This window comes from Coturnix japonica, chromosome 5 (assembly GCF_054131305.1).
Source record: "Coturnix japonica strain WE chromosome 5, WE-NBRP24, whole genome shotgun sequence".
NCBI classification, from domain to species: domain Eukaryota; kingdom Metazoa; phylum Chordata; class Aves; order Galliformes; family Phasianidae; genus Coturnix; species Coturnix japonica.
This window is the reverse complement of record NC_140667.1, coordinates 25,585,203-25,612,584: the sequence shown is the minus strand read 5'-3', so window position 1 is coordinate 25,612,584 and position 27,382 is coordinate 25,585,203. Positions and strand designations below refer to the sequence as shown.

At 41.0% G+C, this 27,382-nt stretch overlaps 2 protein-coding genes across 16 annotated transcripts in view; one reads left to right on the top strand and one right to left on the bottom strand.

Annotated features, from left to right (window-relative positions):
• The window catches only part of CDAN1 (codanin 1), a 53,459-nt gene that overhangs the window by 4,336 nt on the left and 21,741 nt on the right, over positions 1-27,382 (top strand). For 2 of the 14 annotated variants that reach the window (XR_014946596.1, XR_014946597.1), the window contains exons 4-32: positions 1,827-2,017; positions 2,450-2,569; positions 3,443-3,521; positions 3,908-4,028; positions 5,057-5,166; positions 5,816-5,905; positions 6,935-7,010; positions 7,730-7,938; positions 8,675-8,789; positions 9,564-9,707; positions 10,351-10,517; positions 11,101-11,182; positions 11,711-11,800; positions 12,902-12,956; positions 13,924-14,057; positions 14,736-14,839; positions 16,270-16,419; positions 16,858-16,921; positions 17,395-17,473; positions 18,461-18,618; positions 18,771-18,878; positions 19,264-19,327; positions 20,513-20,715; positions 21,394-21,501; positions 22,048-22,150; positions 24,333-24,484; positions 25,329-25,404; positions 26,067-26,131; positions 27,130-27,273. Coding sequence is in view for 8 of the 14 variants with exons in the window: in XM_032445059.2 (XP_032300950.2) it covers positions 1,827-2,017; positions 2,450-2,569; positions 3,443-3,521; positions 3,908-4,028; positions 5,057-5,166; positions 5,816-5,905; positions 6,935-7,010; positions 7,730-7,938; positions 8,675-8,789; positions 9,564-9,707; positions 10,351-10,517; positions 11,101-11,182; positions 11,711-11,800; positions 12,902-12,956; positions 13,924-14,057; positions 14,736-14,839; positions 16,270-16,419; positions 16,858-16,921; positions 17,395-17,473; positions 18,461-18,618; positions 18,771-18,878; positions 19,264-19,327; positions 20,513-20,715; positions 21,394-21,501; positions 22,048-22,150; positions 22,466-22,569 (3,028 nt within the window). In the remaining 6 variants the exon portion in view is untranslated. Of the gene's footprint in view, positions 1-1,826; positions 2,018-2,449; positions 2,570-3,442; positions 3,532-3,907; positions 4,029-5,056; positions 5,167-5,815; positions 5,906-6,934; positions 7,011-7,729; positions 7,939-8,641; positions 8,790-9,563; positions 9,708-10,350; positions 10,518-11,100; positions 11,183-11,710; positions 11,801-12,901; positions 12,957-13,923; positions 14,058-14,735; positions 14,840-16,269; positions 16,420-16,857; positions 16,922-17,353; positions 17,474-18,460; positions 18,619-18,770; positions 18,879-19,263; positions 19,328-20,512; positions 20,716-21,393; positions 21,502-22,047; positions 22,326-22,465; positions 22,720-22,927; positions 23,058-24,332; positions 24,830-25,328; positions 25,405-26,066; positions 26,132-27,129; positions 27,274-27,382 lie in introns of those variants that run through there. The other 12 variants (XM_032445056.2, XM_085548893.1, XR_014946598.1 and 9 more) reach the window with 11 other exon arrangements.
• The window catches only part of STARD9 (StAR related lipid transfer domain containing 9), an 88,278-nt gene continuing 85,463 nt past the window's right edge, over positions 24,568-27,382 (bottom strand). For both annotated transcript variants that reach the window (XM_015864679.3, XM_015864680.3), the window contains exon 34: positions 24,568-27,264. In XM_015864679.3, the coding sequence (XP_015720165.2) occupies positions 27,163-27,264 (102 nt within the window). In that variant the 3' untranslated portion in view covers positions 24,568-27,162. The remainder of the gene's footprint in view (positions 27,265-27,382) is intronic.

The window sequence follows — 27,382 nt, the reverse complement described above, 5'->3', positions numbered from 1 at the left end:
TACAGTCTGAACAGGGTGTTGAATGGCTTGTATTGATTTTTAGTTCTCTTGTCTGAAGGTGGTATTGACAACAGAGTGGAAATGACCAAAAGAATATCTAAAACAGATGCTTAAACTGTAATTTGTTTAAAACATTAATGCATTTAGCTCATGCTTGTAATTTTAAAAGTGTACTTACTCTGGAATGACAGCACTCATTTTGTCTTCAGGAATCTTTACAGCTTTCTTACCGTTGCTTTTTCATGGGTTTGCACGTGTGGCTGTCTCCTGTCCAGCTTTTCATAGGTTGTAGAGGTGAACTGTGTTGGTTTAAACGGGTGTAATTAGGCAGTATCTGAAGACTTCATCTGTCACGAAAGGCATTGTTGAGTTTGAAGAAAGTGAGTTAACAGTGCACATGTGGGGGAAAATGTCAGTGGAATTTAGGCAAACTAACACAGACTTACAGTTCACCGGGACCAGAATAGACTGGAACAGACCCACCAGCTTCTCACAAATTCCCTTTTGTACAGGGTCTGTACCAGAACCAGTCAGGATTCAGACCTACCTTTGTACACTTCAATGAAGCATGTATTCCAGTCTGAATTCCACTTGCAGTGTTCTGGTAATCTGTATAAACTAAACTAGGTGAAGTAGCAGTACGTGGGCTGGACTGGACCCATGAGGTGATCTCATCTAGCCCATCGTCCTTTCAATAAAAAGGTTAGTGCTTGGGGCTAGGAGCTGCTGCTGTGTCCTTAGTAGCAATGGGAAGTGAGCAGCAAAGATAAGACAGTCTCCAGCCAACTGGGTTTCTTTTTTGAGCAGTGGCTCAAAGGGGTAAATTCATGCTGAAGATGACAACACTGAGGCAGAAATGAAGCTGAGTGTAACTGTGTTGTTGGAGTCTCACTGTGGTAGGTTTAAGAAGTGCTTAGCATGAATTTTTTTTTCAGTTCTAATTGATCAAGTGCTTATGTTCGTTGCAAGGCAGATGTTAGTAGACAACCTTTCTGCTTCCATTTTGGGACTGATTTATTATTCATTTGTGTTATGTTATTTGCTGTTCAGGGTTAGGCCAGCAAAAGAGTTCTTGGCTGTGATAAAAAATGTTTGTGTCTTCCCCATAGCCTTTCAAGTGGCTTTTAATGATTTTACTCGAGACAATTTGGTCATAAGTGGATGTGATGTTCCCGACCTGGATGTTTCACTGGGATGTTAAATGGTCATTTCATATTGCTGTTAGTGTCTTTTCTCTTGCTTCTCATGTGTCTTATGTATGCTCTTGCATTTTGGGTGACCTCGGGCATTTTTTAGGCAATACGAGTGTATTTAACTGAGTAGTTGTTATTCATTCAGATTTCATCAATTTAAGTAGTTTGTCTCTTCTGTTGCTCAACTTGTAGTTAAAGGATTTCATCAGTTGTTGCATTGCCTTTCCACATACTCATATTGATTCTTCTCAGGGCATCGTTTACTTGTAAATATAGCTGTGAGTCTGGAGCCGAACTTCATTATCATAGACTTTTCAGTGTCTAGCTGTCAGAAATTACATAGACAATATTATTTTTTTAAGGACAGGTTCAGTATGTTTAACAAATACCAGATTACATGAGAAGAAACAATAATGCAAGTGGCCAAAGTGACAGGCTGCATCATCAGAGAAGGAATTTGAATGTGGTTCTTTAGCACTGCCATGCAAAAAGCTGGTTTAGACAGTAGAAACAATGTGGTTAGTTACTGCAGGACTTCCTTCATGCTGTGCTGGCAGGGAAAGGTTTCTTCTGGCCACATGGTTGCTGTGTGTCATTAAAGCCGTCCGGTATGTTTCTGCTCTTGAATTTCAGATGCAAGTTGCTGCACCAGGCATCTTCTGCAGGGATATCTCCTGATCCTGGGACTCCTACTAAGCCCGCTTACACCCGCAGTGCTAGCCTTCCTGCTGAAAGCCATCTGGTGACCTGCGCAGATCCTGCAAAGGTTTCCTGCAAGAAACAGTTGGAGTGTCTGGCACAGCTCTACTCATCATGTATAGCAGGTGACAACTGAGATGTGAGATTGACCCTTCTGTGAGCTCTGAGCTCATATATGCAGTGTGAGGAGAAGGCAGATAACAAGTAGAAGTTCTGGCGTAGTTGCTGCGTATAGATAACTCCTAAAAGAATAAGCTATGCCATCTCAGTTATTAAAATGAACAGTTTTTACATAAAAATATAGGGAAGTAGATGAACGTGTTGCAGTACTTTGACCTGTAGGAGGCTGCAGTTGCATGGTCCTATCTGGTGAGGTAAATTTGAACAACAAAACCCTTCCCTCACACATATTTCCATGTTGATATATGCTGTGGCTGTGTGTGGGGAGTGAGTTCTTTACAGACTTTGTAGAACAGTTGTCTGTCTTTTTGCCTTCAATCATTAAAACAGGTTAAATCACAATATTCATCTCTCATATTACATTTTTTCTCTTGCAGAAAACCTGGTACCAAATATTTTCCTGGAGCTTTTTTTTGTTCTGCAACTGTTAACATCTAAAGGAACTTCTGCTTCAGAGGAAGAAGAGAGTGACCTTGAAGTCAATGAAGGAAGTAAAGGTAAGCAGTAGAACTGAGTGGAAAGGGTGTCCTTCCATGAATGATGATAATGTGATGTAGGTAAGTTGCCTGTAGCCTGAAAGGTTAGTATTCAATACCTTAAAAGCACAGTGGGACTCATCTGAGATGCTGACAAAAGCCATGTGTGTATGGGAAGTATTTCTTTAGCATGATAGATCAGGGTTTCTAGATTGTGTTTGAATCTACTTTTCTACTGTTATGTGTGAGTACCTACGGCATCTTGCTAAAACAAACTTGCAGAGAGAAGAACAGATATGTTATGTCTCTTCTCCGTTGGTTCTTACAGATCAAAAGTGTTGTTGTCTTGCTGTGTGTTTCTTAAAAGTTGGGTCTCAGATGTGGGCACATAGGGCCTGCTAATATAGGTAAATAATTGTTACATTTGACTTTTTGGCAAAGTTGTACTTACTCTTGATACAGTCAGTAGTTTGATATAGGTATGAAAAGCAGAGAGTGGCTTTAAGATGAGACTTCCCTTCAGAAAACTATTTGTTTAACTTTAGTTTTGCTTCTTATGTTCCTGAGCTTAGGAACATAAGGTGATCAGCAGCAGCAGCTGATCGGTGCTTGCAGTTGGTCTGCTTGCTGTTTGGCTCTGCTTACTGTTGGCCAAAAAGCTGAGAAGGAATCTTTTCTGTCCCATAGAGTGTTAAACAATTTAGTAGCCGTTAGTATCAGAGAGATGGGGATTTTTCTTGTGCCAGGGGATAGGAACTTCTGGATACTAGTCTAGAAGATCATTCTATTCTTTGGATATGGCAGTTCCTTCTTTCCTCCAGACCGTATTATCGATTGCTTAGCTTATAAATTGTGTTAGGTGCTGTTGTCAGATGTTTCTTTTTTTCCCATTAGATGCATCAGGGAGACAGCACTTCCGAAGTGTGCACAATTGCGTTTACTTTGCTGTTCAAGTCTTGGATTATCAATATGAGTGAGTTGAGGTGCTTTTTTTTTTTTTTTTTATTTCCTCAGCTTGTTTGTGTGACGAAGCAAGTGTGCTTAGATCTTAGAGCTTTACTAATTCCAGGCACGGAGATATTAACTTTCCCTCAAAATACACTTAAATTTGGCTTAAATTTGAATGGCTGTGAATTTTCCCTGTGCTGGTCTTCAGTGTGATTTTGTAAAAAATTGGAAGGTCATGAGAAGAATACAATAAGAAAAAATGTCCCTGCAGATGTCAGTGAGATTTGATCCTGGGTGACTGGGTCTTATAACTCTTTACTTGGTGGCTTCTTAAGAATGACATAAACGTTTCTTTGGGTCTGATCATGTTGTCATGTGTGTCTGTGGGTTTTATGGATGTTGTCTTGGCAGAATTATTTCCCATTTAGAAAAGGGGACTCTGAAGTTCTTGGCTGAAAATGAACGGATTGCATGTTTTTCTCCCACCCTGCACGAGAGACTCAAGCAGGCATATGAAAACAGCACAGCCAAGGTAAATATTGGCAGACCTCAACTGAATGCTGTCTTATACCTCTGTGGTGATGGCATTTTATTTATGTTGGCCTTAATGTTAACTCTCATTCCTTCTTCTGTGAGTCTCTTTGTCATGTCTTCTTTGGGAACTGTTTGAAAGTTGTTTTTTAATTGTTGGGTTTTTGTTTTTTCTCATTGAGTGAATGAATTGCATAATGCCATGACTGTTAGTTGTGAATTGCTGCTGGTTGCCCCAGTGTTGTGGACCTTAGCTGGTGACTTTGACAGAGCCAAGTTTTGCTTTTGATATTTGTGTCTAATCAACATGAATCCCAGAAAAATGGCCGTCTGGTTGCTGAATTGTTGTGTAGGTGGGGAGAAGTGAATTTGTTTCATTGCTACGGACTTCTTTGAGGCAAACAAAGCTTGCAGTCTGGAAAAATGAGTTTCCTGATCAGATCATCTAAGTCAGGGAACTGAAGCTTGATGATAGGAATGCATTTATTTTCTCTTTAGTTTCGTGCATCCCATTGCATTTGCCAAGGAAAGTACAGTGTGCTTCCTGAGACTAAGGCACATTAATAACCGATCAGTTTTGCTAAAGTTATAGACAAGGTTTTTTTGTTACTTGAAGTCATGTACTGTCTGAATAGAAGAAATAATACAGAATTTGACAGGTTCTGCCCTCCTGCAATCTCAGAAGCCCTGTGTTGAAGATATGCTTTGGCTGTCTGCAGATCATTCTTTCCATTAGTATGAATACTAATTGCAATCTGTTGATTGCAATTAAAAAAAGTAAGTTTTTTTCCCAGAGAGATAAGAAGCTTGCATTCATAACGAGTGACTCTTGTCTCTGTGGTGTAATGTAGGTTTTGCAGCCATTGGTGTTTACTGGCAGTTAGCAACTGGGAAATGACTAGAGTCTGAACAACTCAATTAGTGACACCTGCTTTCACCGTCACCTCTCTCCACTGCTTATTCTGGGTTTCAGATTGTTGGATAAATTACACTTGCATTTGCCTAATTGTTGATTTATGTTTTCAACAGGTTTCCCTGCTGCTGCCATGCTCTGTGCAGTCTGTTTCTTTCCAGCCAGAAACCGACAATCGCTCTAACTTTCCCAGTGACAGAGCATTTCACATATTTAAGAAACAAAGGTAAGATTGTTTTACTGTTAGTATATGGCTCACAAGATGTTATCTGCCCATAGTTGTGAACAAAAGATGACAAAAATGTCCCATTTATGCTACATACTGTGGATTTTCACTCTAATTAAGAAAAGTCTTTGTCCGTGCTGACTGCAGGAGCTAAATGTTTAATGACTTTAGAGAAGAATAGCCTAATTCTTCAGGAGTTTTTGAGGATTCTGGTAAATGCCAGTGCAGTGTGGCACCTTACATAGGTTGCTTCTGCATACATATCTGGTATGCTTTGTATTCTTCCTGCTGCTTTCCACGCTTGCAGCAACTGAGTGAGGAGAGAATGGCAAGTTGTCTTGGTCATTTTTTTCTCCTCATAGGTGTTATTTTGTGTAGCCTGTTTCTCAGTCTTCAGTATGTCTGGTAAATGGGTGGTTTGGTCATTCTGTCTGAGCTTAGGCATAACAAGCTTAAGTGCTTGCTGTTCAGAGGCATGGAAGATGGAAACTTTTGAGTTTTGCAGAAGTATCAGAATGTGGAGACGCTTGAATTACTTAATCTGAGTTAGAGACTCACTGGGTAGTTTAGAAGCAATTGAATGCTTGGGTGTTGCTACTTCAAATTTTGAAGAGAAGGAATTCACATCCTTAAATGTCTTTGTCCACAGGGATATCTTTTATGAACTGCTGCGTGAATGGGAGGATAACCATGAAAAACCCGGTTGGGACTTTGAAAGAGTTCTGGGCAGCAAGATCAGGTAGGAGTCTTCTGTAACTCAATCTAGAACAGCAGTTTAGCTTTAGTGTAGCTATGTTACTGGTGCAACATACCAGATTCAGCATCCTAATTTCTATGTTTTTTCTAATGGTCTGAGCTGTAAGGGGCTGTGCTTCTTGGCAGGTAGTGTCTGTGCAAAGTTGCTTCTGTATTTAAAATTTTGAACTATCCTCTTAAAGAAACATAAAGGCATAAGTGGTGGTGGCATAATGTGGTTAGTGTTGGTGTAACTCTTACCGTGTTCCCAGTCACAGAAAGAGTTACTCTCACAACGTTGTGGTCTGAATGCATTTTTGTGCATAGTTCATGTTTCCAGTGCCCCACTCCTTTTAAGCACGTATGTATTATATGTACAGAAACTTTTATCTCTTGCAGGTATTTCAGAGGGTTATGGTGTCTTGGCTCTGAAAACAAGACTAGTTTGTTTCTTCATATGGAAAGCAAATGGTTTTATTTATTTAGTGTTTAATCAAAATACAATATTTATATAAAGAAACCATTATGTTTTTGAAAGCAGTTGCCTTGTGGGTTTCTGCGTTACTCTTAACCACCAGCCTACTGAAGTTACATGGAGCAAAACAAGGCTGAGGTTTAGCTGAGGCTCATTCATCCCCTTTCGACATCAGAACTACTGTTTTTTTGCTGTTTTCTTTCATCTTTGTGAACTCTCAGCTCACAGCACAAGGAAAAATAGGAGATAAATGTGTACTTTTTCTTCCTAAATAAAGGCATTATTACAGGAAAAGAAAAAGATTCTTTTGTGTCTAAAGCTGTGTTTGCTCTGCAGACACTAAGGGAGAATCAAGGGAGAATTTTTGTTTCCATGATCAGCAGATGGGGCTTGTGCAGCCTGGTTGCAATTGGCTCCGTTTTCCAGTGGCCTTTGAAAACTCAAGATCAATTTCTTAAAAGCTGTTAGATTGTGATTTTGGTGTAATTTGAAGTTAAAACACTTTTTTTTTTGTACCACAAAGATCTAGTCAGCATTTTGTGAGGTTTTCCTTCACAGGGCCATGATGGCTCACCTGTCTGCAACCTGCAACCACAGCCATTTTGCCAGGCTCTTTCAGAAGCAGCTCACCCAGGTAAGAACAATTAATTTTTAGAAATGATGACAGTACATTTTGATGTGTATGAAATGCAGAGGTTCTCAGTTCTATTAGCAACATTAGTATGCTACCTCTAGAGAGTCTCATGTTCTTCTGTGTAACAGCCAAACAGGCTCTTTTTGGTACAGTACTGTTGTTTTAGTTTGCAGGAGTTTTTTTGACCAGTAGCTGAAGGAATGAAAGAAGAAAGGATGCTCTTGACCATAGTATAATTTCTAGCTCTATGCTCTCTATAGGTGGCTGGCTAATTGGTAGGTTCCTTTTGGATAGCAGAATAGGCACAAAAAAACCCCTCATGCATTATGTGAAAGGTGTGAGCTATTGCAATATTGAAAATTTCTCATGTCCAATCCAAATTTGCATCAGTGTTCTGACAGGTGAGGACTGTGCGAGTGATGGATGGTCCTCCTCACATACAAATGTTGGCTGCTAGATGTGCCTGAGTTAGTTGTGTGTTATCAGAATTATTATGTGTATTATCGTTTCTCAGAATCTCTAGGCTATTTATGGCTAAGGTGGGTAGCATGTTTTGACAGGAGGTAAAGAGATTTTTCTTTATGTGCTGACTGAATAGCCTATGCTTGACTTCCTTCTAAAACAAAATCTCCTGAAGTAGGAACAATGCATAAAGGAGGAGACAAAATGAAACAGTGTTTGATTAGGAGTTTTCTACTTGTTTTTTCTCTCTCTTAAAGATGTGTAAAGATCCTATTGGTGGTGGTGTGAGTTGGGGAGACACCCCAGACCAGGATGTCCTTAATATGTTGGGTCCTGATAATCTGAGCCGTCTTAAGAGGCTGCAGGAAAGATTTGTAGTTCCTCAGAGCATCAGGGGACCTTGTCCACCTCCTTCATTCCCAGGGTGCCAGCAGTTCTTCAGGGACTTCATCCTCAGCGCAGGAAGGTCAGCTGGTTACTTTTTCTACAGCAAATCATGGGGTGTGTGGGGAAAACTGTGTTGCTGTTGCAGCAGAAGTGTTCAGAAGCCTTGGGGCATAGTGTAACCTAAGTAGAACATATCTGACTATTTTAAAGCTGCATAGCATCACACTTAATGTCCTTGGCCAGTGAGCACATTAACAGGCAGGTTCTGTTTGAGGCATGGAGTGCATTTCTGCACTACCTTAGGCTGGATGGTAATCACTGAACCATAACATCTTGTCACAGACTACCTGTATTTCCCAGTGCTGAGAAGTGCAGACATGTATAGCAAGGGCACTGGCTTGTCCAAACATTTCTTGTGCAGCAGTGTATGGAGCAAAGGGGTTAGAGGATGAAATCAGTTTTGTGTTTTTTTTGAATGAGTTTTTCCCAGTCCAGAGCATAGATGAGTTGCCATACATGGCAAATCTGAATGTAAGTTCATTTACTTTATAGCTTCCTGCTTAGACAGATCCATATAATGATCCTTTTGCTGGGACCTATTGAACAGTCTCTGCTTTGAAGAGCTTAAGAGAAGAGTGGAAAAAGGGGTCAGCCAGCACTAGTTTTATCACTTGGTTTGTTTTCTGTCAGTTGCTTTGTTTGTCCTCTTATGCTTGATACAACTTCAGAGAGCAGCTTTAAATTTTGTGGTGTGTTAGTTGAGGTTTTACTGCTATTTGCAGACCAATCTGACTCATCATCATCTTTTGCTGAAGTTACCAGTTCAATCAGCACCTGGTGGATAGCCTGTGCCTGAAGATACTTGAGCTAGATGGCCTTACTCTGGTGGAGCATGAGCACAGTGATGGGGAAACAGATATGGATGAACAGGTAAGACTGTATTTTGCACGTACATCTGTCTGGAGTTTCCCTGAACTGAACCTGTACTGAAGGAACTGTTTTGGTTGCAAGTTGTTTTTAAGTTTCTGCCAGTGAACTGATGGGACAAGGGTTTCTTGCTTTTGTCATACTCTGTAATTTGTACAGTGATCTAGCCCTGTCCATTTACTCATATGCTTCAGCGTATCTCATAGAACTGTAGTTTGAAAAGTGATCTCCTGTGGAGTAGCCTCTTTTTAGACTGTTAGTCCCTTGTCTTAGATCTGTTTCATCATTGAAACAACTGAATTTGGTTGTTGCATTCAGTTCCGATCGCTCCTTTCTTGTTGCTGTTCCATGCAGAAAGACTCAATGAATTTGTGTTCAGATGTCACTTTACTCACCTATACCTATCACAAGTATCATAGCTTGTAGACTGTTAGCAAAGTAGCAGCCAGAGATTCATGAAGACTTGCAGAGCAGTAGTGGTGCAAAGGAGGCAACATAGGGTCAGTTCTTGTTTTCTCCAAAGTTGTTAATATGGATATATGACTGAGCAGCTTTTTGTTCTAGAAAGCTCTCAAATTAATTTCTTCTCACGGTAAGTGAGGCAGTAGAGGCAGAAACAATTTAAAATGTGTGTGACAAATATGCATTTTGGAAACATTTATAGAAAGCACTGATGAAACTGTGTGGCCCTTTTTATATCAAGGGAATAGTTTAGTATGGGTGGTGGCTTTGCCAGCTCAGGGTGACATTTCCCCAGCTTGCTTTTATTCATTGCAGGATGAAAAGAAGCGTTTCACTGTGGTGCTGTTGAGCTTGAGACTCCTTGCCAAGTTCCTGGGCTTTCTTGTGTTCTTGCCATATCGCACCGTGGAACAGCCAACTAGAGACCTGCAAGACACTGCAGTAGTGTTGAGGAACCAAGTAAGAGACCAAGCACTTCAATCTGATGTGGCCTATTGTTTGATTACCCAGTAAGGGTATTATGAATAGTTATGCCTGTTCAAAACAAGGGAGTGATTGCTGGGAAAGTGCTATGCTATTCTGTGTCCCATCACATATTCTTAAGCTGGAAACAGAGGTGAAGAAGGATTTACATAACAGAGAAAAAGGGAGCAATACGTTGGTGGTGGGGTACAAGGTGCTGTTGTTATTTTTGCTCATCTGGGGCTGCTATATCAGAACTCTGATAAGTATAGGTAAAACTTGCCTTTATAGTGTGAAATCCAGCTACCAGGAATGATTCAGTAGTTTCTCACTCACCTCCTAGCAATGTAATGTAATGAATGCAAGAAGGCAGGGGTTAAACCTTGACTCCACCTGTACCCAGTCATGCTTTAGTTTTTAGCTTTGTATCTGAAAGTCCCAGCGGGACCTGTGGTTACTGTCATAGCATAGTTTCTGCCTCTCCTGGTGTGCAGGAAGATGTTTTCATTAGCCAAAAAAGTCACCTCTTATTTGTACAGAAGAAATTTTAGAAAGAATAGTCACCATATAGAAAAAGATTTTTCTTTAATTATCAAAAGATAACTTCAAGCTGCCACTTTAATTTTTTTTGTTCATTAAGACTTTGCCTGTACTAGACATTTTGAAGCTTCTGAGACAATCCATTCAGAATCAGCGTTCTGTCCTCACTATTCCTTGGATTGTGGAGTTTCTTTCCCTTGTGGATCATGTTGCTCCTTTCCTTGATTACTATAGGAAGGTATTTTGTCTTTTGCTGCAGATATACAGGTAAGAGCCTGGGAAAGTATATCGGTTCATAAATCTCTTCTGTGAGTGATTTTGTTTTAGAATACAGGCTGGTGCTAGTCTGAGTTTCTTGTAAAGGTACTTTTCTGTGTACAACTCAAGAGCGTTTATATCTTAGATAGCACTATAAAGGGAGGATATCCTAAACAGAGAGAGAGAGATGCAGTAAGTTCACGTTCCTTGAGTTAACAACATTCTTTACATTCTCACTCACCAATTCTGCAGCTGCAAATTTTAAACTTTGAATTTTAACCTCAGGCCTGCAGGGTGAGCAGTGCCTAATTATTGCTCTAGTTTTCTTTGTGATGTACATGAGAAAAATCTGAAGCACATTCTAGAGAGTTGCTTAACACTGGTTTCTCCAGCATTAAAACAGAAGGTTATTCAGATGTGTATGTGCAAAAGAGTAGAATTTGCTTTCCATTCTGTAGTCAGACAAGTAGGGAATGTGTGCATGATTACAAATAGTATGTTCAGAAACTGAGTGGTATGGAATCGTTTTCCTTAAAGTAAATTGTAGTAATGAAATCTAATGCTGCCTCTTGTTGCTTTTTATGCATGGCAGGCTAATGATCCTTTCTGAAGAAAAAGAGATGAGTTTCCTGAACAAACTGTTGATCCTTGCAGTTCTGGGTTGGCTTTTTCAGGTAGTCTATTGCATGCACACAGATTTTCCCCAAAGAAGAGGCAGACCACAGGACCCAATAAAAACTCAATACTGAAACAAATTAAAACACTTGAAATTACTGGGTTCTTTTTACACTACTTTGGGTTCAAACAATTCCCTGTATTCTAATGGAAGGCTGTTGTCCTGTAGTCAAACTGTGTGAAGTAACTTTTTTTTCCTCACTATGAATTCTGATCACTGCTGAAGCACACTTGGGCCTTAAATCCTCATCCTTGTAAGAACGCTGACAAATTTGTGTTAGAAGTTGGGACACAAAGGTGGGGTTAAAGATACCATAGGGGAGGGTAACGAAGTTGGCATGCATAATAGTGATCAAATTAAATCTTTCATCTTACGGAGAAAAGCCTCCTTATGGCAGAGAGAGGGTCCTTTTTATCCCTTGTTTTTTGTTTGTTTTTTTTGAATGGTTAGAAAACTACTGTCTTCAGTCAGAAGGGGTAGAAGTTGACTGCTATTTGGACTGTTCCAACTGGGGTTTCTGTTTCAGGTTCCATCGGTCCCCGAAGAGTTGTTTTTTGCCACAGATGTCAGGCAGGAGGGATTGGTGATGGATACTGTGACATCTGCTCAGGCTTTGGTGAGTTAGTGCAGTAGCAGGCCCTCTGAATCTATGGATGAGGGTGGACCTACTGTGGCCTCAGGAGTTTAAGGTTTTGTCAACAATTTGGCTTCAGTACAGCTGCATTGAGTGAGACTATCTAGGCCAGTGTCGTTCTGTTTTGTCCAAGTTGCTGGTTTGTACTGCATTCTGGATTGTCAACTGTATGTGTTCTAAACAAGGGGTTTTGTCAGGCAGGGGGCATCTCAGCTGCAGTAATGGCTCACAGAATAGATGCCAAGTCATGTTGGAGAACCATATACTGTTTTTTGATTATCTCTCTACAAAGTGAGCTGATTAAATTGCAGCTCTTTCTACGGGTAACTAAATGTAATTGTGAACATGACAAAAATAGTACAGTAGGTCTGTCAAAGCAAGATTACTGTCTTTGCTGTCACCTGTTGACCAGCTGCATAATAAAGGGTGAGTAAACTAAAAAGAATTTGAGCAAGCAGAGAAGTAGGTGAACATGTGTGATGTTGTGGGTAACTTCCAGACATGCAGGAGAATAGATGGTATTCTATGAAAAATCAGCAGTATGTTTTTGAAACATGTGAGCCTTGTCCAAATTAGAAACCTCTGTTTAGCATTGTCTCTTTAGTGGCAGAGATGAGATGCAGAGGTAAATGATTATTTTGCAAATGAGTACACTACATGCTGTCTATGCCAATGGATCAGAAGCTGCTTTTCCTCTAGTGCCTCTGCCTGTACTGTGTAGTACTGGAGTGGTGTTACTTGATGGTGTTCTGGCAAGTCTGGATGAAGACACCTGTGGTGGCTTAATGTGCAGCAGATGTTCTTCATTTATTCTCCTCCACAGTTAGGTTTCTGTTTTACAATAGCAGCTGTGGCAACAGTCCTGGTTTTCTAACTATCAAAATTCAGTTGGGCTTTGCCAGTGATCAGAAGAAAAGGTTGAGATACACGTGGACAGCAAAGTACGTAATTTTACCGTGAATTTGGAATCTGGTTGATTCTGTTGTTTTCACTGAATGGCAGTTTTGAAATCTGCATGTGACCACGTGTATAAGATTTCTTTCTTGCTGTGTTGCTTCAGCTTTCCTTTTGTTCTCTTGCCAGGACAATGTGCCCTTGGTGGATCAGCAGTTACTTTATACCTGCTGCCCCTATCTTGGTGAGTATTTTATTTTCTTTTTGTCATAGCATTCTTTAGTCCTGTGAGTCCTTGGATTGTCTTTTTTTACCCCTCCTCACAGCTTTGGGTCTCAGCTGTGTGTAAGTGAACCTTGATTAAAAATCTCTGTTGGAAACACCTGCAGCTGAGAATAGTTATTTGATGACTCTAGGGGAGGGAGGTTACACAGTCTGGGCAGTTATACAGAGCTTGAATGCAGTGGAAAAGAAGAGCTTGTCCTTTACAAACTGAAAAGAAACACAATAATGAGTAAGTATGCAACTTTTGCATCCTAGGTATAGGTATTTGTACTGTGAGAAGTGTCTTGAACCTTGGGTGTGTTTCTGTTATTAGGCAGAGAGGAGGAATCCTTTTGAGTCCTACTGCTTTATCAGGTTGTTGTCTCAGGCATCTTTTTCTTGGAATCTGATTGCTATTGATGAAGTCTTTTTGTATGGAGAACAGAATGCCAGATGATGGGATGGTCCTCTGCTTCTTGGGACTTGGCTGTTAGGAAAACTGATAATCCTGGTGTTCCTGCATCATGAAAGCTAGAATTTGAAAAGCTCTTTGAGCTTTCCCCCCTTAGTTTTCTTCTGACTGTGTTGGATTTCTTTTGTGATCTTTCTTGTCTTGTTCTCCTTGTAGATTTTGTTATGGTCTCTGCTTACTGTACTAAAAAGGGTTTCATAGAAATGGCTTCTTCTAATCCTTCTGAACAAGTCTGTACATGCTAGAGAACTTTGTGGGATCCTGTTTTACCTTTGGAGCCTGCTTTACTCTGTCCTCCCAGTTTAATTTTTGATAGATAGGTGGAATGCCTCTCTGTTTCTGCTCTTCTGAAATTTCAGCTCTCACAGGAGCTGAAAGAATCTGCTCTGGAAACAAGACTGACAGTGTGAATTTCTCTTTGATTTGTTCTCTTGCTTATGGGATGATGACTGCTTTTGCGTATCTCTCTGTATAGGAGAGCTGCGGAAACTACTTGCCTCTTTTGTGGCTGGTAGTGGAGTAAAAAATGGTGGCTTTATGAGGAAAATCACTCCCACAGCTGCAGAGACCTTGGCACCAAAGACTTCCATTACACAACGGAAACTGCAGGTAATCTGGGAGTCACGAGTGGAAGCAGAGTAGGAGGAATTCCCTGTATGACAGTAGGATACACAGTGGTATCTCAGTGTTAGGGAAAGTAAAGTATGGGCCTAGACAGCAAGGAACGGTGTGTTTGACTGTCAGGTGTCTTTAGTCTTAGTTATTCTGGATAAATCACCTGGATGGGGAACCTCACGGATGTTGAAATCTAGAGAAGTTTAGTAAGCATTCTTGGAATAACTGTCTCTTCTTTAGCGTAAAGTGTTGGCATGTTTCTCATCAACTGCTTTTAGTTAGGTTGTAGTCATGCATTCTGTAGAGCGTAGGAGCATACACAATTAATTACCAGACATTTAAAAGAGAGGATTCTTTGTTTCCAATAACAAACCCTATGTGGTAACTTACAGTTGCAGCTGCTGTCAGAGTTTTCCTATTCTCTTTACTGATAATTGGCTTTTGTAGCCTCATAAACACAAATAATGCGCTTTCAGTTAAGTGGTTACAAGGAAATGAGGAATGGGTAGTTTACAGGAGCACCAAGTGTTGCTGGAGCAGAATACTCAAGTGTAGGCAAATTATGTGCCTTGTTGTATGGTTACTTATGGCAGTTCTGTCTGCTTGTGTGATGAGGAGAGGAGGTTGTGGGTGGAGTGCTCTAATCAATTGTAGTGCTTTTCTTTTGAACAGGTAGAGCTGGAACAGGCCTTCTTCCACAACCAGCCTCCCTCTCTGCGGAGAACAGTTGAGTTTGTGGCAGAGAGAGTGGGATCCAACTGTGTTAAACACATCAAGTAAGTGCTGGTGATGTGTTCCGTGATATAAGAAATAACATCGTACTAATGAGGCAAAGAGATGATCCTTTAAAACTGTGTGTGCAGAGGAGGAGGAATGAGGGAAAGAAAACTTCCCTCAGAGCATTGCTGTATAGCAGAACACTAAAGCTGCATTAGGCTATGACATTATGTCCAGTGATATAAGATTTGCTTCACAGGGGGGATTCGTGATGGGATGCAAAGAGAAGGACTGCATGACTGTGGAGCACTTGGAATGTAAACATGGAGCAGTGTTTTGAAATTTAATATCAGTTCCAGAACATTCGTACTAATTATAGGAAAATATAGGTTGGAAGGAACTGGAAGTTGGGGGTCATCTCATCCAACTTCATGCTCAAAGCATGGCCCCTTACAGAGTTAGGTCAGATTGCTTGGCACCTTGTCCCATTGAGGTGTAAAAGCCTCCAGGGCAGAGATTCAGCAGCCTCTTAGCATCTTGTTTCAATGCATAATTTTACAAGTATTTGTGAAAAATGTTTCCTTATATCATATCAGAATTTGTCCTGTTGTAGCTTATGCATCTTGCCTTTAATACTTTTGCTGTATGTTTCCTGGAAGTCTTGCTCTGTGTTCTCTATGACCCTTTCTTCCCACTTCACCTTCTCTAAGATAAATGAGCCGGGATCCCCTAGTCTCTCATTGTAGGTCAAGTGCTCCAGCATTCCAGCTGTGTTAGTGGTCCAAGTACAGCATTACAGTGATGAGGGGAGCAGTAACTTCCCCTTGCCTCGCTGTTTGTGCTCTTGGTGATCCAAAGCCAGTGAGAGGCCGCTCTTTTTTGGTACATCCTGTCTACTGGGAATGCTAGATCCTTATCTGCAGAGCCATCCCTAGCTGACAGACCTTGGCCCTTACACCCAGTACAGAATCACTACCCCACTGTCAGACCATTTCTTCACCTTGTCCTGAGAGTCAGCCCTGGTTCCTCATGTACCCTTCATAAACTTGCTGAGGATTTACTCTGTCCAGTTGGTCAACTTGAAGACATTAAGCTTCAATCAATATCAATCTCTGAGGAGCACTGATTGTACTGTGCTGCTGTTGACATCTTTGCATTTCTAACCATAGCTCATTGAAAGTGTAGAAGTATTGGTGCCAGAAAAGTTACAGAGTAACCATTTATTTCTGTTAAAACCAGAATTTCTGACTCTGGAGTGTTAATACTGTTCTGATATCCCTACTTGCTGCTTTCTTCCTTACCTTTTTGGTATCAAAACAAAACAAAGAAATAGTGTGATTAATGCTGTTTTATTAGAGTAGCTAGTTGCATTTCTGCCTGAGAGAGAGAGGTGTTCTGAAATGAAGGAAAGAACTGATTACAGTTAGCATGCGTTGTTCCTTTTATTGATTTCAGTATGTCTGAATTGTTTTATATTATATTTTCACAGGGCAACGCTGGTAGCAGAGCTGGTTCAAAGGGCTGAAGTCATGTTGCAGGATAAAGTGAAGGAGGAAGATGCTAATCATGATAAGCTGCTTGAAGAGGTGTGCGGCCATCTGTATGATGAAGGAGCCCAGGCACTTATCAAAGGCAGAGAGTAAGGAGGAAAAGTTATTTAAACCCATGCCTTCCCTTATTGTGGAATCTGTAACTCTAATCTAGCTTGGCCTGTCTTGATCGGGTTCTGGAAATTATAGGCCCTGACCTCTGCTCTTCTTAGGGTGACTGCTGGCTGACCTCTGGCCAGTTAACACCATATCTGTAGGAAGGAATCAAGGTTCTGTTTGTCCCTCTGCATCCAGCTCCAAACTGGCATTTACTGCAGTTGTTGTATTTCTCTTCCTTGGAAAACTGAATATTGCAGCTTGGGGGCTTATAATTCTTTTCTTATCTGATCCTGTTGGCTTGGTTTATTTCTCTGCAGTCTTCCAGCTCATTTTGACTGTAGGAGGGCATGTGAAGTTCCTGCAGTAGTGAACACCTGACTGTTGTCCAGGAAGTTTCTGTAATACAGAGACATGTTATTTTCTTTCAGGTTTTGCAAGAAGAAAGGTCCTGAGGCGGTAAGGGTCTTATTGCCAGAAGAAACATCTGCAGCAGTACGTATTTTCACAGAGACTCATTATAGACCTTGACTCTGAGTCTGTATTAGGTTTTATTCTGTTGCTGCCTTGCTTACCCCTTAACAGCTTAGGACAGTGGAATTTACTTATGTAGAACCTGATAGCTAAGGAGAGCCACCTCCTTCAGGCTGTGCCTGGATATTTCACTGAAGTGATACTCTAGACAGTAGCTAACTGCTGTGACTAGAGTTGTAGATAAATCACGTGTATCTTGCAAGAATAATGCTTCTGATTTTAAAATCAACTTCACAAATAATTGATAATCTTTGTATGGGGTCAGTGGGGTTTGTTCTGTTATTCAGTGTCAATGGTTTGTCTAGAAATGTTGATGTTCTATTTAAATGTTGCATGTCCGTATTAAGCTGTATCTCCCTGGAGTTTTCTTTTGGTTTTTCCACTGACTGGTAGTGTTGTGGTATTAAGCCTCCTATCACCTCCTTCCTGCGAAGGTTTTGAGTAGTGCGGAAGACATTGCAGTGGAGCTGGCTACTGAGAAAGCCTGTGGCTGGCTTTCTGCCAACATTGCAGGTGAGCTTCCTCACTCTGAACTTCTAACCTGTCTACTATACTCTTTTTCTGAGATCAAGGGGTTGAAGTTTATTCTGGTGTTATGAAGTACTTAAGTGTAAGAGGAAGGGCCGGCAGGAAGCGTGCTCCCTTTTCCTTTAGTGGGAAGCATGCAGTTGCTCTGTCCATCCTTCTTTAGTAATAAGAGGGGTGATTTCTAGCTCTGCAAATCTTCAGAGACTTTTCAGTCTTGGCCCCTTTGAGTGACTTTTAGTTATGGAGGCTGTTAGGATGGTCAGGATGAATGCTCCTGAAAATATCATCCAGGCTGTTTGTCGTAGCATTTCAAATGTAGGATACAGACTGCTGTCAAACCACCTGATGGTCCATATGTATAGAGAACTTCTGAAAACCTATATACAACAAACACATCTTTGACTGTGTATGTTTTCAGCAGGCTGAAGGCAAGTGTAGTCCTTTTAATCTGTAGTAGTGCCCTGGCAGTTCTTCAGAATCCACTGTTTCAGGAGATGCTGCCAAGAATCTGGGGAATACAATCCAGTGCCATTTGCAGCAGCAGGAGATTAGTGTTTTGGATGCTGGTCAAAATGTATTTTGGTACAAAACATATGTCTTTCTTGGGCACAGCGGTTGAATTGGTGTGGTCATGCTGATTCAGCTTTCTTCTTTGGTAATGCTTCCTGGCTCAGCTACTTTGTTCATTACAGCTACTGAAGCCCTTCTGATGAAAAATGAGATGGGTTCCCAGTGATATCTGGTGTTAATGGGGAGCTCCTTGCTTGTGCCTCTGGCCTCTAATACAGTGAGAGCTCAGAGTCAGGAGGGTATAAAAAAGTGTGAAGTCCTTTCCTCGCTAGCAGTGGCTCTCAGAATGGGAGGCAGTTATGGGTACCATTTAGAAACAGGTTGTCTGCCTCCCTGGAGAGAAAAGTGGAGGTAGATGGGTTATATTTTTATTTATTTATTTATTTATTTTTTCCTTTGTAGCACTGATTAAAAGAGAAGTGAAGGCAACGTTCAACAGAATGCTGAAAGTCCCAGGACTTCCCTTGCCCAATGAGGATGCTCGGGAGCTGAGAAGGGACTGCTCTCCGGGCTGTCTGCACCGTGCACCATTTCCCTCTCAAATAATCAATGAAATTAAGGTACATACTTCTTGGCTTGCTGTCTTTCCCTTATTCCCTTTTTATTTTTCACCTCTCTGTTTGAAAAGCACTCCTCTGTCATAGGGCCAAAGATCCGTTCGTGGGAAGTGCAGAATATTAGCAGCTGAATCACTATTGTATTTTTCATCCAGGATGTGCTCTGTGTCGCTGTGGGCCCACGGGATGAAGGGGAAGTGATTGACCCTGGCTGGCTGGAGTGCTTGCTGGGAAGACTGAGTCAGACGCTTAGGTGCAGAAAGGTAAAAGTTAAAAAGCAGCAGAAGTGGTAACAGTGAAAGCATTGGACTGCTTTGAGCCATCTTTGTGCCCATTTGCCTTGTCTCAAAGTTGAGTTCAGACAGAGAACATTAAATTCAGGTTTGCAAAGTTGACACAGCTGCATTGCGTTTGTTAGTCTCTAGATGTGCTTATTACTTATGACTTGCCTTTGCGGACTTCTTTGTCCTTCGGGATCTTGTCTTTCAGTCTTGATTGGTTTCCTGATTGCAGCTCTGTGTTTCCTGCTGTAAACCGCGTGCTATTCTCTGATGCTTTTATCCCCTGATATTTTAATCCCTTGGAAAGTCCTGTTTTGTCCGGTTTGCAGTGTGGGGACAAAGATGCAACTCTTTCTGTGTTTTCCAGTTCATGTGTCCCACATCAGAACAGCAGCTGGCAAAATGCACAGTTGAGTTGGCTTCTTTGCTGGGTAAGTCAGTCATGAAAAGCTGTTTAAGGCTAAAATGTGTTATTAACATTCTCTTGAATCCTTGGCTTCAGAGATTTCGCTATTTAGAGCACATGGATCTTTGGTTCTCTTGGTGCCATTGAGTCTGTGGGCTTTTTTTCTATCAAATTTGGATGATTGTTCTTATTTCCTTACATCTTCTGTGAAGGTTACTAACTGTCCTTTGTATCTGGTGCTCTTTTTCACCATTCTTATCTTTCTTGGTTTTCCTTTTATTGAGATCTTTATTTAAATGTGCATTGTTTAAATGTTTCAGTTTTTCTACTCCTGAAAATTGTGGGTTTTTTTTTTTCCACCTAAAAGCAAAAACCTTATTCCCTTCAATTATATTTTCATGGCTCTTTTTTTGAGAGAATGGGAGTAACTTATTTGCTGTGTATTGTGAGTTCTGTAGGTGTGTTGCCTTTTATTTCCCTTCCCCCCCCCCCCCCCCCCCCCCCCCCCGCCATTGCTCTGATCTGTTAAGCACAGTGCTTTTCTCAGTGTGAGCTTGCTATCTGCATGCAGATGTTTTCTTCTTGGGCACCTCATTTTTAGAAGCTTCCTAAGGAGTTTTTACACAGTTCACTTTTCACAATATTCAAACATGGACAGAGATGTCACTTTGGGGGATAGCATTGAAAATCTGCCCATTTCCATTAGACTGTTCCAAGAAAGACCTGATACTGTCCCCTCTGTGTTTGTCTCGCTGCAGTTAAATACTATAGCACTTTACTTTTGCTTGTGTAAACTCTGCCTATGGTCAAAGCAATGTACAACTACTTAATCTTTCCTAGATTTAAATGGTGTTTTCCTCTGTTACTCTCTTTTCTTTGGAAGAACACCTAGTTCCTATTTTATTAAATGCTGTTTCAGTGTTTTTTCAGTCATCTTTCAAGACTTGGGACTGTATGCCAACTAACTTCCGTATCTTAGAGAAATATAAATGAATTCACGTGTAATGCTTCTTAGTGTAGTTTCAGAGCTCATGCTTTTGCATGTTTCAGACTCTAGCCCCTTAGGTTCAGTGGTTTATGCTGAAGAGGTGTTTTTACTTCAGTGATTGCTTAGTTATCAGCTATGCAAAATATCCTATTGGTCTGGACTGATGGATGTAGAAAGAAAACACGCAGGTGCAGAAGTTCATCTTCCCTCCTTTTCTTACAGTTTCAGGTCATGTTCCTCTCAGTCATGGGATCAAACCCCCAGAGAAGAGCTCCGAGAGGCTCCGAGTGAAGAATAATCCCACGTGCGACCTTCTGAAACTGCTGCTTTCTGTCTGGAAGGAGGACTTTGGGACACCTGTTCCTGTGCAGCTGATGTTCAGCAGGAAGAACATTGGCTATCTTGCAGAAGCGAAGCAGCAAGAGGTAGGGTTTTTTTCACCTCTCAGGAGCTGCCAGTTACCTGCTCTAGTCTGTGTTTGTATAGGAGTTAACTCACTTGCAGTGTGATCTGATCACTTGTGGGAGCGAGGCTGGCCGCGTGAGGCTTCATTCACAGGGGTAGAGGGGGAGAAAAACGGGCTGCACAGTTGTCAGTGGGGGCTGTTGGGAAGGCACAGCTTAATCTGGGAGCGAGTGATGATCACTCGGGTCTAGGAGATTAGGAGTGAACAGCATGACTGTGCAATTGGTCACCTTTGTGTCTTCTTTCAGCTTTCATTTTTGTACACATGCGAGTGTTACCTTACAAGATCCCCAGCTGGCAAGCTGAAAATTGCCCTGCTTAGTTGCAGGCTGAAACCAGCTTATTTGGGAAAATGAATGTTTTTTGTGCTGTTTGGAACACGCAGGAATTAAATACGCAGTGTGCTTTGGAACTGAGAACTAGAACTTTTTAGTTTGGTATTGAAAAGGTTATGGCAAAATACAATGTATGAAGTAATTTTGTTTATTCATTTTGGATGTTGCTCTTTGCTTTCTCCTTTTCTCCATGTTCTGATCCAAAGAGGCAACTCATGTACTGTATGGAGATAAGGAAGCCAGCACAAAATGCACTTATTTTTGAGATGTTATCTTCTTTTTTTTTTTTTTTCTTTTCTGCAGTGGGATTTGTTCCATTTCATCCTTCGTGGTCTTGTAGAATGTGAACTAATGAAAACCAGTGAAATAGAGAGTTGCTTGCATAGCCTTGAAGAGCTCCCTTGGCCCTCAGTAAGTAACTAAGCGTGTGTGCAAGTAACAAGGGAAACAAAAAGTAAAGCTACAGAGTGGTAAATCCTTGTTGTGCAGTTTCCTGTAGAGGTGGTCCATAACAGTGCCCTACTTGTATTTCCTGCTTAATACAGCAAGGGGATTGTTTAACAATAACTTGTAACTGTAACTAGTGCTTTGGCTCAAATCTGCACATGAATGAATCCAGATTATCCCGTGCAGTGGGATCATTTCTGAGAAAACTGTAACCCAAGTTGGAGACCAGCTCAGTTACCATCTTTTACTCCATCATGTATGCATTTGCAGTGCCCTGGCTGAAAGTGACCTATGGGGTAGGGGCCCAGCTGACCACTCACCTTCAGATCTCTTTGCCTCTCGCATTCAGAATGGCAGAGGAGTCAGAGTATTCCACAGAGGGGCAAAATGCAGGGAAGAGCCTGAGGCCTGTGCTGCTAAGTAGCTCCTATTTCATGGATGGTTATGCTTGCATATTGGGGATTGATATTTGTTAATAAAGATTCTCTGGTTTGTATCTGTCTGTTGCAGGATTTCTTAAAAGCTCTGGAAAGCGTATCTGGTTTATTTCTATCGGAACATCTTATAGAAGAGCCCAGGAGTAACCCTTGTGACCTGACCAGGCAGTCTCTAGGTACCGTGACAGCACAAAGTTAGTGGAGATGGGCTCTTTGAGGATAGAAGTTACTAACGAAGATGCAGATGGAATTCTTTGAGTTTCTGAATGCATTGTGAGGACCTTGCTGGGAAAATGTTGCATGTAGGAAGTCACTATGTACAAAACCAGCACTGGTCTTTCTTTCTGTTCGCGGATGTGTTGCACTGGTGACTGCTGAAGGATTCACATCAGCAAATAGATTGCCAAGTCAGAAGTTCCTGAAGCACCTTGATCATGGCTCAGAGCAGCTGTTTTTTAGACTCATTAACAGACTCTTTTGTATTTGTACAGCAACAGACAGTGGTCTAACCAGGAATCAAGTCAAGTGGACAAGTAGCTCTGTGAAGCAGAGGGATTGCTTCCTGGTGACTGGCTCATCTCTGAACTTAATGTGATTTCTTGCCAGGGGAGGGAAAAGGTAAACCTGTTCTACAAGACGAGCCTGTATTTATTTTTCACTGTGAGCTCAATTTCAAAGATCTGATTTTAATGTTTTTAAGACTCATTTTGGAAGTTAAAACATATTAAATATATATACACCAGAATATGTGCAACATTATTCTTAAAGGATGTAGATTGTTTTCTTCCACCTATTGATGGAGACAGAACTTGTTGTTGGAGTTTTTCATTGAAATGTGGAAGAAAATACCTGATTATATTTTTTACTGAACACAAATGATGGCAGTATTTTTATGACTCTTTTTATAGTATGTGAACATAAATGGTATGTAGCTGCTATTCCTTGTTTTTTAGAATCATCCTTGCCTTGAGTTTGAGTTTTATCAGACAGGAAATACTTCAGCGAGTAAACTGCAGACTGGAAGAACAGACAAGAAATTTAATGGGAAAAAAAAGCAGTGCCCCCCTTCTGGAGAGCTGGTATGAAAGGAATCCTCTTTGTGGAGGGCACTGGGCACTTCCTGCTCTTGTGGATAGATTGTAAAGCCAGGGTGAAAGTTCCCTCTTGCCCACCAGGCAGTCTCCTTCAGCAGGAGTTTGTGCTCGGGACTGCTGGGGGTTAGCAGAAAATTGCCTGCTCATTACATGGCTCAGGACAGTTTTTCTTTTCAGAGGATTTTTTTTTCCTTTTGTGCAGGAGTCTGCCATTAGTACAGCTTTGTCACAAAGCAGATATTATGTTAAGACTAATGTTTGGACAAAATGAAACTGGTTATCTTGCTGATTAACTTACCTTTCCCTTGTGTAAGGTGGAAAAAAGTAGCATCCTCAGCTGAGGTGGAGGGGAAAAGCCACAACCAGAACTAACTAGGTAGAACAATGGCATCTGTTAAAATATGTGATAGAGAAATCACAGAGAGGAAGGTCAGCATCTGAACTCCATTGAGCCATTGAGACTTTTATTTGATAGGGCACATACCATCTGTGTGCCTTTTTGTTTTTTTTCCCTCCTTTTTTTTTTTTTTTTTTTTTTTTTTTATGTTAGGGATTTTAAGCCATGACTGAGTCAGAGGTACCTTAAAAGTAGGTACCTTAAAAGTAGGTACCTTAAAAGTAGGTCTGGTAAAAGCAGGGTAATGTGAATTGAAATAGTGAGTGCAGTGTATTGTTTCACTCCTACTCCCTGAGGCTGAGCATTATGTGACATTTTGCTGCAGAACTCACTTGAAGTTGCTGTTTGTTATAATAAATATGATTAAATGTCCTGTTTTGTGTCCAAGCTGGTGATATATAGCCTCTTTGTACTGGGACAAAGTACAAAAAGGTGCCTTGCGACAAAGTGTGGTGCAGAAAGCATATGGTAACTTCTGTCCCACATAATGCTGTTTTGCTTGTGCTGTGGTACTGCTGCTATTTTGTTACTTTACAGGGGGGAGATAGATAGAGGGAGAAACTGAGGTGATGGAAAAGTGTTCAGTCTCTGGAACTGAATTTATTTGGGTATCTAGAACTATTTGTGTAGATACTATGGCCACAGGTGTTTTTATGAACTCAGTCCACCTCAGTTATCCTCCTGTAATACAATATGCTTGGAGGTATTTATTTAAAGGTGATTAAACCCAAGGACCAGTTTATGACTGCCAGAGAATATAATCGTGCCCCATTGGGCAGAAGTCACTCTGTTCTTCAGTGCTGTCCAGCAGGTAAGAAACACCTTTGCTTCTGTTTTCTTGCATTGTCATGTCATTAATCTACATAGTTTCTAGGTATTTCACCTTCTTTATCCTTGGTGGCTTTGGGAAGCCAGGCACCTGACTCTGCAGCCAGACCTTGCAACGAAGCATACAGTACTCTGGGCAAATAGGAGACCTTCGTCTTCTATCACATGCTAACCTTTTTGGCTTCATCCAGGTAAGTGTTCACTGAGTAAAACAAACACCTCCTCCAATGTAAGTATATTTCCAGACAGCTGTTTTAGCAAATATCACAGAGCATTTTTTTTATCTTGTGTAGAAAATACATTTTATTGTGGATATGAAAATAGCAATCTTGATTAAGAGCAGAGATGCAGCAGCAGATGGTACAGATGCTTGATCTGATCATCTACTGCTCAGCAGTAATTGACAGGAAGTTGGGTTTTTTCCCATTGTAGTTTAACAAAGTAGGTGATGTCTGCTAGGTTTTATTTCTTCCTTCCCAACAAACCATTGCCATACATTAACAGGTACCAAAAAATGTTATATTTGCAAAAGAAAACATCCATATAAATAGGCTTTTTAGTATCAATTGACAATTGTATTTAAAAAAAAAAGTACATTAATACTGATAAAAATAAAAATTAGCTTTGAGAGCATATAAAAATGCTTCAAAACAAGCATATATAAATAACTTAATTTGTAAACATAGAAAAACCAATCTTATGTATATATAAAAATAAACATCTGATGCACTGTACAATAAGACATCATCCTTCATAGGCACTGGTTTCATTGACACAGGAGTCCCCCTAGATGTTTTTCCTACAAAAACTGCTTTAACTCTAGTGCCGTGTCCAAAATAAAAGGGAAAAAAAGCAAAGCACTGAGCAAATCTTTTGTGGACTGTCTGAAGTCCTCTCATCTCCTCCTGCAATCCCTGCTGGAAGCAGCACTGGTGACAGCCAATAAATACACCTTGCTGCAGTTCCTGCTCACTTTTTCTAGGGCTTTGAATGTATTACCTTGCTCAAGCCTCTTTGTTTTGTCTCCCCAAAAAGGTACGACAGGCAGCAAACCTGGACATCTGCCTCTTGGTGCAGTTGCTGAGGCTGCGGAACATGTGCAGTGCTGCAGGTGAAGCATCCCCTGACGCAGCTTAGCAGGCTGCTCAGAAAGGCTGAGCCTCACCCCAGGGGAATTGTAACACACTGAGAGGTAACATAACCATAGCCACCTTGGGTAAACAAAAAGCAAATTTATAAGAAGTGATGTGTTTTATAACTCTTCCTGCTGTAGGTGGGCAGGGAGGATCCTTGGGCTGATATGCCTCAAAACTGCTATTTTCTTAAATATTAATATAAAATAGACACTGTCACTTCATTTAAAACTTCTTACTATATTGATGATAGGAAATAACGTAGAAGCTGAGAGCCAAACTTACATCTGTGCAAAGATAGAGTTAAAAATAGATTTTTGGCTCTTGAAGCTCTGGTGGGAGGCGCAGTGAGCTTGTGGTATGCTGGGAAAACATCTCTGACCTGAAGTACCTACGCATGTTCCAGTAGCAGAGATGACTCTGGTAAGGTGGGTGCTTGTATACATGTTTCTCACTTGGCAAATATAAAATGCAACAGCCATGTGAACAACGTAGGCTTCTTTGAGCTAAGGAAACAATATTATAGTAACCTTTATTGCTTAGAGAAGCTATTTTAGGTGATTCTGTTCTACTGCTGTGCTGAAGACCTACATGAAGTTACTCAGATACTTGAGTTGGTTGTGGTTTTGTTTAATTTTAGGAACCTGTGACTAAACATTTGAAGCCTGACAATATGAGCATTGGACAGAGCTCAACAGTGGCAAGGTAACTGAGTGGGGAGATGCTCTGCTTGCTGCTATGGAGGCAACTGGCTGTGTTGTGAACAAAGAAATGATGAGGAGGGGGACCAGGCTGGATTTTCAGCTCTTAGTGCTTCTGGGTAAAAGTAGAGACAGGCTGATAGAAAAAGCCATTATGGAAAAGTGCTGGAGCTACTCTTACGAGTGGGATTCCAATTCTAGAAACATGCTGACTACTCTGTACTACTTCCTTTTAATGAGTTATTGTTCAGAACTGTCAGTTTGGTTTCTCTAGTTCAAAGCACCTAATTCTGCAGTGCAGTAAAATTGTGTCCTGAGGTTTGGCGGTTTCCACTGTTGCTGCATAGTGTAGTGGTAGTTGGAAATCCCTTGTACTGTACTGGCTGTAAGCAGTCAGCCAACTATGAGAAAAGTCTATTAGGTGGAATGAGTTATGGATGTCATGCTGCTTTAGCTTTTTTAGCTGGACTCTATCAATGCTGCTAGAGCAATTCTGTATTTGATATTTATCTCAACAGGAGGAAGTGGCCTTGCATTTCTGCTCAAAAGTTTGTAAAATGTCTCAAGCCACATGAATACTATTTCCAGGTTTTAGTGCATTTCATTGCTTCCATTGCCATTTTTCTTACCACTGCTCAAACTTTCCTGAAAGGAGAAGGTCAATCCTTATTGTTGTTCAGAAATTGAAACAAAATGGTACAATTGTGGCTGTTGTACAGAGAATTCCCTTCCTCTGCTATTGATAACGACAGCACCCCTTCTTCCTGCTCATAGAGGTTTTTCACAGCTCTTTCCAGAAAATAGATTCCTCGTAAAACTTGCTGGGTTTCTTCTAAGCAGCAATAGCTAAAATGATGTTTGTTATTTTTTTCCAAGCTAGACATTTGACTAGTCCAGAGTTAGCAATGAGGCTCCTCAAGTGTGATTTGATTGTGCCTGATGTAAGGAGCAACCATTTTACATTACCCTTATGGATGTTTGTGTCTCCTTGCAACCTTTCAGATGCTGCTGAATATTCCATTTTCTTGAGCAACGCTAACTGGCAAGGAAGTGTGCTAGTCGAGCAATGACCAAAGGCTGCCGCTTAGCGATGGAGCTCAGGAGCCGTGCTGGGATAGCTGGGGCACCCAGATCCACCTGTACAAGGTAGAAGAAAGGCATGTGTTGCATGACCCATTTTTGAACAAACACTTTCTCCAACCTCAACTAGCAGCAGTGCTGCACATGATATATTAAGTACAAAAGTAGCTTACAG